General features: G+C 47.3%; 1 protein-coding gene and 1 long non-coding RNA gene across 3 annotated transcripts; one reads left to right on the top strand and one right to left on the bottom strand.

The window, feature by feature from the left end:
* The first annotated feature begins 2,250 nt into the window (after positions 1-2,250).
* LOC120965873 (uncharacterized) lies at positions 2,251-4,323 on the top strand. Its single transcript, XR_005758864.2, has 3 exons — positions 2,251-2,354; positions 3,897-4,034; positions 4,137-4,323. It is a non-coding gene; the product is annotated as an uncharacterized lncRNA (long non-coding RNA).
* On the bottom strand, positions 3,924-7,832 carry LOC109765355 (cytochrome P450 87A3-like). Of its 2 annotated transcripts, none has more exons than XM_020324149.4 (9): positions 7,450-7,832; positions 6,980-7,304; positions 6,721-6,870; positions 6,285-6,536; positions 6,056-6,145; positions 5,544-5,622; positions 5,321-5,427; positions 4,120-4,250; positions 3,924-4,014 (listed from the first exon to the last, which is right to left on the bottom strand). In XM_020324149.4, the coding sequence occupies exons 1-9, from the start codon at positions 7,644-7,646 to the stop codon at positions 3,924-3,926; spliced, it is 1,422 nt and encodes a 473-aa protein (XP_020179738.1). In that variant the 5' UTR covers positions 7,647-7,832. The 2 variants fall into 2 exon arrangements, with proteins under 2 accessions (XP_020179738.1, XP_040247346.1); XM_040391412.2 differs by having other exon boundaries at positions 6,980-7,340.
* Positions 7,833-10,300: the final 2,468 nt, after the last annotated feature.

The following is a 10,300-nucleotide window of genomic DNA, read 5'->3' on the forward strand; positions in this document are numbered from 1 at the left end:
CTAGTATGCCTCTACTTGACTAGCTCGTTGATCAAAGATGGTTATGTTTCCTAGCCATAGACATGAGTTGTCATTTGATTAATGGGATCACATCATTAGGAGAATGATGTGATTGACTTGACCCATTCTGTTAGCTTAGCACTCGATCGTTTAGTATGTTGCCATTGCTTTCTTCATGACTTATACATGGTCCTATGACTATGAGATTATGCAACTCCCATTTACCGGAGGAACACTTTGTGTGCTACCAAACGTCACAACGTAACTGGGTGATTATAAAGGTGCTCTACAGGTGTCTCCGAAGGTACTTGTTGGGTTGGCGTATTTCGGGATTAGGATTTGTCACTCCGATTGTCGGAGAGGTATCTCTGGGCCCTCTCGGTAATGCACATCACTTAAGCCTTGCAAGCATTGCAACTAATAAGTTAGTTGCGGGATGATGTATTACGGAACGAGTAAAGAGACTTGCCGGTAACGAGATTGAACTAGGTATTGAGATACCGACGATCGAATCTCGGGCAAGTAACATACCGATGACAAAGGGAACAACGTATGTTGTTATGCGGTCTGACCGATAAAGATCTTCGTAGAATATGTGGGAGCCAATATGAGCATCCAGGTTCTGCTATTGGTTATTGACCGGAGACGTGTCTCGGTCATGTCTACATAGTTCTCGAACCCGTAGGGTCCGCATGCTTAACGTTTCGATGACAGTTATATTATGAGTTTATATGTTTTGATGTACCGAAGGTTGTTCGGAGTCCCAGATGTGATCACGGACATGACGAGGAGTCTCAAAATGGTCGAGACATGAAGATTGATATATTGGATGACTATATTCGGACACCGAAATGGTTCCGGGGGTTATCGGATATATACCGGAGTACCGGGGGGTTACCGGAACCCCCCGGAGGCTATTAGGCCTCATGGGCCCAATTGGTGGAAGAGGAAAGGAGGCCAAGGGGCAGCCGCGCGCCCCTCCCCCCAAGTCCGAATTGGACAAGGAGGGGGAGCGGCGCCACCCCTTTCCTTTCCCCCTCTCTCCTTCCCTCTCCTCTCCTAGTCCAACAAGGAAGGGAGGGAGTCCTACTCCCGGTGGGAGTAGGACTCCTCCTGGTGCGCCTCCTCCTGGCCGGCCACACCTCCCCCCTTGCTCCTTTATATACGGGGGCAGGGGGCACCCTAGAGACACAACAATTGATCGCTTGATCTTTTAGCCGTGTGCGGTGCCCCCCTCCACCATAATCCACCTCGATAATACTGTAGCGATGCTTAGGTGAAGCCCTACGTCGGTAGAACATCATCATCGTCACCACGCCATCGTGCTGACGAAACTCTCCCTCAACACTCGGCTGGATAGGAGTTCGGGGGACGTCATCGGGCTGAACGTGTGCTGAACTCGGAGGTGCCGTGCGTTCGGTACTTGATCGGTCGGATCGTGAAGACGTACGACTACATCAACCGCGTTGTGCTAACACTTCCGCTTTCGGTCTACGAGGGTACGTGGACAACACTCTCCCCTCTTGTTGCTATGCATCACCATGATCTTGCGTGTGCGTAGGAATTTTTTTGAAATTACTACGTTCCCCAACAGCCAGCACTCTGTAGAGACGAGAATGGCAACTATTTAGGGTCCTCGGCTGTGGTCTATGGAGGCATCACCGACCCCATGATGTTAGAAACTTTTGCTTGCAAGGAGGGACTAGCCTTGGCAGATGATCCGGATGCTCATGACGTGGTGATGGCTTCCGATTGTGAGGGCGTGGTCAGTGACATCAACAGAGGGACAAGTGGCCCTAACGCAGCTATCACACATGAAATATTAGCTCGCAGCTCTAGTCTCTCATCCTGCAAGGTTATTTTTTAGCGTAGAAATTTCAATTTTGAGGCTCACAATCTCGCAAAGCAAGCATGTAATCTAGGCATAGGCAGACATGTGTGGTTGGGCACTCCCCATGACCCAACTATTGTACCTATGAACATTACTCTTATTTAATAAAGCATGCGAGATTTCTCAAAAAAGAAGAAGTAAAAAGTTCTTTTTCTGGAAGAAAACAGTAGCCTTTTAGGGACGCTCAGTTTTGAGTTTTCAGCCCATCATCCTTTCAGAATAAAGGCCGAGTAGGCCGGAAGCTACCAGTCTCGGGCAAAAAGGTAGCCCAAGTCACCCTGAATAATCACGGCCCACGAGCTCGTCGAAACTCGAACCAACAAGCACCCAGGCCCAGCAGAATGGCCGAGCGTGGGCAAGGTCGGCAGCCGCCGCCTCGTCGCCGCGGCAGACCAACTCGAATTGTTCTTCCCCCATGGAAGCACGGAGATGCCCCGAAGTGAATCTCGATGCAGCCAGTAAGGTCAGTCTTTTAGAGTAATTAGCACTGCATGGATGCACAATTAGTACTAATAGATTTCGCTTGTTTGATTTCGGAGAGATACATCACACATGCGATCTTTATTATAGTACGAATTTGTTGCCGCCAATTTCCTTCCCCAGCCTTCCCCCCCCTCCCGGTAGCTGCAGCATCAACAGCGGACGCGCGCGCCTCTGGTGCAGCGCCATAGCCAACGGTAGTGCGCCTCTCGTTTCAGGAGATTTGGCTGGTTTTATAGGAGTTTTGGAAGGGAGAAATCCGTGTACCCAGGCCCAACAGTTTGCAATTTCAACAGAGCATCGATGGAGCACCCGGTCAGATTGTAGTTGTGTATTCTCTCCATCCCGAATTAATTGAAGTTCTAATTTTGCTCTAAGTTAAAAGAAAACCTAATTTTGATAAATCTCACAGAAAATATATCAAAATCTGCATCATCAAATTAATATCATTATATTCATCATGAAATATATTTCCGCACCATATAAATTTGATGTGTTATATATTAGTATATTTCTCTATATAGTTGATCAAACTTAAATAAGTTCGACTTATGACAATGGAATGCTATAATTTCAATCAATTTAGAATGGAGGGAGTCCATATTAGATGCCAAAAGTGAGAACCAAACATAGCTTAGTTCGTTGGTGGACTAGTTGTATCTCCAGCCCCGGATTAAATCATAGGTTTGATGTTATCTCCGTCTCACCTCGACGGATCATTAGATGATGCATCTGTTAACTTGATTGTGATTTTATCAACCTTGAACCTTTTCACTTGTGTGAGTGTTTCATTGTGTGATATATGCCTATGCTGTATCATTTTTTTTCGTTATTTGACTATTCATTATAGTGCGGAAAAAAAAGTCTGAAGAAGAGTAGCCCCCCCCCCCCCCCCTCTTGTTGTTTCATTTCGTTTTCTAGTATATTAGAATTTTCCTTTTTATTGCTTTGTTAATGATATTTTATCTGTCAATGAATATTCTAATAGCAATGTTCATGATAATGAAATAGAAGAGCTCGGAATGAAAAATGTTTTTCAGCAAAATGAAATGTTGTATTCAATGTTTTCTAAAAAAAATAGTAGATGCTGAGAATCATTTACAAGTACACACATATAACTATTCACTTTCATTTCCAATAATGGTGCAAATATAAGAGATAGACAACATCTGAGTCGACACGTAGACCATGTGGACGACTAATTACCATCATGGGAAATAATCAACAATTACCTTTTGCTTGGGTTGTGTGGTGGAGTCTTGCAAGGGACAGCGCCAAACTGCGTTATGGAACTGGCCTTGCATGATTGTAACCATGACAATGTTACCTAATTAACACACAACCCCTTAAAAAACAATTACCTCTTGCTTGGACTAGAGGACTAATATTTCTGTGGTGTGACTACAATACTACTACCAGAGTAACAATGAGCCAAAAAGGTGCCCTAAAACGACCTCAAGGAGTGCTTTACAATCTACATATACCACATTTACATAGTTATTTCTTGACCTTTTGCTGCGAACAGACAGACTGAGCCGACAAACATGTGATGTCAGTTCTTAGGGAAGAGCTGAATGTGAAAGCCATCTGGGAAGCTCAGTCCTGGGGTACGCATTATGTTACCTCCTTTTACCGTCTTCCATCTGAAATGACGAAATTTAAGGTTAGAGAAGGCCGATTTCACCTTCACAGTTCTTATAGTGAAACAGTGTCCATATGTGACCACGTGTACAAGGGACTAACTGCACCTGTATTTTGTCACCAGGCAGTGGATGAAGGTCGCCATCAGGACCTTGCTGAGGTCAGTTCCGACGCAGAACCGGAGACCCCCGCCGAACGCCATGAAATGCTTTGTTCCACCGGTGATTTCCATCTTATCCTGCAGCCCAAGTAAAACCCGGAAGTGTTATTTCTTCAGACAGATAGGTGAGTCAAGACTCTAGACCCAAAAGTAAACACAACACATGACTTTCATATGCACTCTCGCTCACGAAGGCCATGCGTGCATGGACGCTTCTGTAAGCAGATATATATATTAATCTAGCTTCCATTTGCTTCTACCGCTATGAGACACTAGCATGGCCGCATCCTTTTCTTTATTCCTACCTGTTCCTTATCAACAGAACAGTGAGGATTAAGTATCATTTGACAGTATGCTGCTCTAGAATCTGACTTGACCGCGCACAAGTGGACTAATCACGTAGCACAATACAGAGGACTGAGCTTATTGTTACCGAACTTTCAGGTTCATCCCCTGTATATACACTAACAGAAACTCGACTTCTGTATTTGCTTCCCAAATAAGCAGGTATTGAAATAGCACAACTTGCCACATTGATGAATTGTCGAATTGGAGTCCTAGACCCAGACATGCTTAGAGTAAATTACGAGCTAGTCATGATCCCACGCAAATACAGTAAAAATGCTACTCTATATATGATTTTCGTACGTTTTTCCAATGTCTCGTGTGGTTCTCTGACAACCCTAATGCTGGCTAATAAGATAACCACTACGCCAAGTGCACTTTGGCTTCCTCTTCTAATATACCCTTCCAAGTTATTAAACTCTATTTAACGTTTCAAGTTGGTAATAAGTTACAACTTGGGAGAAATTCAGAGACTCAAGCATTGCATGGAGTCACTGACTGAGCGGCCTGGCTGTTGCTATTGGCTTTAATAAAATAAAATGATAGCTTACTTTGATTAGAGTGGTCAAACTTAGGGTATGATTTATAGATGTAGTCGTTTGCATGGCACTGGGAATTGAACCTTGGAAGTTTAAGCAAACAAAACCCTGAAGCTACCCACCACCCATGGTGACACTTTGTCGATGATGGGCCATGCCGGCAGTTAGATTCAGCGCGGGTACCGCAACCCTAACGTTCATTTCGCTTCCAAGATGAAATGAGCTGGTTTCAGTTTGCATAAATAAAGATGAACGAGCACAAACCTGCCACCTCCATGGATTAAACGCCAACGGGTCTTCATAGATTTCGGGATTTAAGTGCACTGCTGGAGGGCACACCATGACTGCCCACCCTGCTGGAATAGTGTAGCCTGCACCCAAAGGAGGAGAATGCAAAAAGCATTAGATTTCTTAAACTCACGCCATGAACCAAAAAGTGTCTTTATTATTCAAACATGGTATGTCATCCACCACTCACTCAATGTACCTTTGAATTCAATGTCTTGCAAGGCCTTCCGAAAAATCCCGGGCACGATGTTGGCTATCCTTGCTATCTCCAACGTGACCTTCATGAACAAAGGATGCACAGAGGTGGGCGTGTCAGTTTCATCAGTCCTTCAGAGGCTCTAAGTAGTCTAGTATCGTTAATTTCTTCCTCGATCTCGTTTCTTTTACTTTTGTTATTAAGATAATAAAACTAGTACTCCATCCGTAAAGAAATATAAGAGCGTATAGATGATCTAAACGCTCTTATATTTCTTTACAGAGGGAGTACGATATATCTTCTCTCTCGTGGACTATGCATTTGGTCACCCAGGTAGGGAACACAAAGCAAGCTACTTGCACAATCGCATTTGGTCTGTCAGGGTTCCTCAACTTTGCCACTATCGTAGTGCAGCCCTAACAGCCATTCATTAGTCACTGTTACATCGAGTCAATTTCTTTACCGTGCAATTTGCATCATAGCTTAGCTAGGTAGGTAGTCCCGGTTAGGCTCACCTGAGAGGTGAAGGTCATGGACTTGTACTCTGCCCACGTGAGGCCGGCATCCGGGTCCTTCCTGTCCCTAACAATCGCCTCATGCTCCTCCTGACCACACAAAGAGCATTATATCTTCAATTGTTATTTTGCACAAGTAGCTCGTCTAGCTAGTTCTTGCCGCTGCACACAACATCGATCGAGATCGATAGACGTAAAGTCACATGCAGTTTATACTAGAAGTACTAACCGTTAACGCTTCGAGCACCTTCGGGTTCTCGGTAATGAGCCTGATGCCTAGCGTGAGGGACAAGGCAGTAGTCTCGAAGCTCGCGAAGAGGAGGACAAACATGAGGTCCAGCGCCACCGTCTCGGTGAGGACGGGCTTCTCCCTCCTTAGCTCCTCGATCATCACGTCGAGGAAGTCCTCAGGCTGCCTCCCCTCGTCCGCCATCCTCTCCCTCATCATCCTCTTGAGCACGGTCATGGCGTTCCTTCTCCCCTGCACAGACATGCAATTGCAGCTCCATCAAGCGTTCCAGGAAGAGAAGAGAGAAGCTCAACGGAGCGGGTTCCGTGAGAGCCGCCATTTGACTGGTCGTATGTTGACTTGACACGCATGTGCAGTTTTGTGCACTACGTAGGCTGGTCAAGAAGCATCTGTGGCTTTGTGCGCATGTGCGTACCTTCATGCACTCATGATACGCTGTGCCGGGGATGTTCACCGGGAAGGAGATAAGCCCCCGGATGAAGGCCACAAAGTTCTTCCTCAGGCTCTCGGACGACTTGGTTGGCTCGTAACCGATCAGCTTCTTCGCGGTTATGTCGAAGATCATCTAGGACAAGTATCAAACAGGAGATGCACATCAGCAATGATCTCTAATCTGATGATGTTAAACGCATGCAGTACCAGGTACTCCATGCACAGAGCATGCATGGTCTTACGGTGGAGAGGCCGTCCTTGAGCTCGACGCTCGGCTGGTCAGCCCAGGAGGCGAGGGTGGCGCGGCAGGCAGTGTCCGTGTCGGCGAGGAGCACAGCCCGGAGGTTCTCCTGGCCGTACAGGCGGAGCACGAGGGTCTTGAGGTACTTGTACATGAACCCGTGCAGGGAGCCGACGTTGTCCCGGCCAAAAATCTCGGTGAAGGTGGCCGGGTACCAGCTCTCGAACAGCTTGCCCTCCTGCTGGAACACGTAGTGGTTAAGGTCCGGGTCTGCCGACACCACCATAGCCCGGCCGACGACGCTGGTCTTGAAGATGGTACCGTACCTATGCGCACACACCCAATCAATGTCAGAGCAAGCTCTCATGCATACTTACTCCAATAGTCCAATGTGATCATGAACTGATTGGGTTTGGATGCTGGCACCGTGGTGCATAACAGTGGTGCTGCGTGGTTAGTTAACTACCCTACCTGTTCACCCTGTCCTTGACAAAGGGGGAGACGTCGCATGTAGGATTAGGGGCGAAGAACTGCATGGTCTCGCCGAGGAGAGGGAGGCCGAGGGAGCCCGGGGGCAGCCGGCCGTTCGCCTTGGGGTGGCTCCATCTGTACGCCCACAGGATGAATGCCACGGCCATGACCAAGGCAACAACCCATAGTGCTTCCATGGACTCCAAGGTGTAACTAGAAGACTGTCAGCTAGGGCTACTGTATCGATCAATCCTATTAGATCAGGTCAAGGGACAGGGCAATGGCGGTGCACGCGGAGGGAAGCGAGAAGAGAAGCTAGCGCAAGATATGGCTGCAACAAGTACGGGGAGCTATGTTGGGAGATCGCCTCGCTTTATATAGCGGTTTCGTCGGAAATGCCGCGGGAGGCTGCCGGGCAGGAACTTAAACAAATGGACGGAGGAGAATTATTGCCGCAGAATCCTTTCAAGTGTGTATCTTTTTGACGGAAAAACCCTTTCCTCAAGCTTGCGCAAGATCTGCTCTCGTTTGCTGTGGTGTTATGTTCCGACGACTGTGCTACACGCCACAGGGGGTAAGCTGTTCTGTTCTGAACTTTTCAGAGTGGTTAACACTTTCAGTCTGGCCCTTGTCCGTGAGCATCATTCAGGATAAAAGCATGTCCAGCTAGCAATGTATTTGCCGGCTGTTCCCCAGACCATGAGTTGTTCTTTTGGCATCTGTTAGGTGATTAGGCAAAACACTATATTACACAAGCCATGCACTTAGGTTTCGAATGGTCCATGTGTGGCCGTGTCTTTCCATTTTGCCTTTTGGTTGGACAGTAGTTATAGGTTCAATGCAGATGGCAAATTTTTTTTGACGGGAATGCAGATGGCAATTAGTTCGACAGGATCAAACAGTTCGGTGGGAAGTCAAATGTCTGTTGTATTAGGAAGAAATCATACTTATGAACTGTCATGACTAGCTAGGCTGTCCCATGTAAACTCTGTGGATAATAAGAAACTAAGAACACCTGGCGGGGCACAGTAGAACAGTAGAAGAAAAGGGTAGAATATCCACCGGCACACCAGAATTGTCAAATGCCGATGGACAGCGAGTCAACACTTGTTTTTGTTATCGATCGCTTTTGGCCTGTTGCTGTGAGCATCAGGGCATGCATCTGCATCGATCTAGTAAGACGTCGCAATCACAGGTGCGGTAGACCCAGGGTAGACCCACACCCCCAGCTATGTACGTACTGTACCAGCAAAGTGTAGGTACATGTTCTTTCCTTCCAGACTATCTTATGCATATAATCTGCTTGTGCTAGCCCTGAATCCATCACAACAGCTAGCATACATGCATACGCATGCATTGCAGATCGACATGGATATATCGCGGAATCTTCCATGAGCGTCATACGCCCTGTCGTCGTTGGGACGATCGGTCGATCACGCGTGAACCTGCATTGTCACGTCAGGTTTAAGTGTGTGTGTGTGTGTGTCCGTGACAAGTGGTTCCACGTACGTACGGCCACGTACATACGTGCTCGTTCCTTCGGATCCATGCCGCCATTTTCGTCTGCATGCATGTCGGTCGTATCGATCTGGCCGGCCGGGTCGCCTTCCTCCAGATGTTCATGCATGCACCTTGCTTCCTTTCCTTACGTACGTACGTGCATGCATACACGTGTGCTCGTTCGTGGATGAGTATTGCACCGTCCTATCAATTCCCCCCATTGATTTATGATTAATGAATCGATCAGCTCCGCACGATCGGACTGCAGGTATGAACCCGTGACACGGCCGGCACCGGCAGCATTGACGCTGACCGAAGATCGAAGATCGGTCTTGGAGAGGTGTAGTTGAGCAGCCAACTGAGGGAGATTGGCACGCATCTAGCTAGTATCTCTGTGAAAGGTGGCCCTAGTAAAAACAAGTCTCGCTCCTGCTCCCGTAGTGGAGTACATATCTGCATAGCTCCATCCACGCCGTTCTTTAAATGCATCGTTGTTCGCGTGGCTGGTTGGTTAACTCGAGCCGGAGAAGCGTAGACCACGAGTTATATTCGTGTAGTCGTGTAGATCACCATGAGGGGATCGGTCGGTCGGGGGAAAAAGGCTGATCGCGTCATTGCTTCCCAACGACCATACTCAGTCTGAGGACGACAACAGATCAATCCAAGAGCGAAGAGATCTGGATATCTACCTAGAGAATTTGTCAACTAGAGTAGATAGATCGATGCCAAGCGCAAGCAATTCTTAGATTGCATCCACACCTGTATAGCAATAATCTTATCATTATTCTGCACCTTATTCTTATTCCCTGGATCCCCTTCATCTGACAAGTTACCCATGGATTAGTTTAAGATCTTACAAAGATCTTCTACTGGTTGATATAATGTCACGAGGGCAAGGTGGGCGTGTATAACTTACACGCGGGAATCATCCGGGCTTATGCCCAAATCTTGGATATATTCCATGTATCGGAACTCCAATCCCTAGCCTTACCCCGGGAATAGAATGCCTCAACAAAAGTACTAAGGGCATCTCAAATGCTGACTCCCAAACCGAACACCGTATCCATCCGCCTGCTGGCCCGATGAACCACGACTTCGGCATCGTTAGATGAGCGGAGAGGTGAGGATGTGTGATGAGTGGAGACGGAGAGGAGCGGAGAGAAGGTGAGTGGAGAGGAGTGGTGCAGACAACGCCGGAGCCATGCTTAAATAAGTGCGGCCAGGCAAACGGACACACAACCGTCTTCAATGCGGCGCACTGGTCAGAGTAGGATTCTTAATTGCCGTGTCGGTATTAAAGCGGCGCCGCTCACTTGTCCAATCACGTCGCTTTGACCGACATCAATGCCGT

This window comes from Aegilops tauschii, chromosome 6 (assembly GCF_002575655.3).
Source record: "Aegilops tauschii subsp. strangulata cultivar AL8/78 chromosome 6, Aet v6.0, whole genome shotgun sequence".
NCBI classification, from domain to species: Eukaryota; Viridiplantae; Streptophyta; class Magnoliopsida; order Poales; family Poaceae; genus Aegilops; species Aegilops tauschii.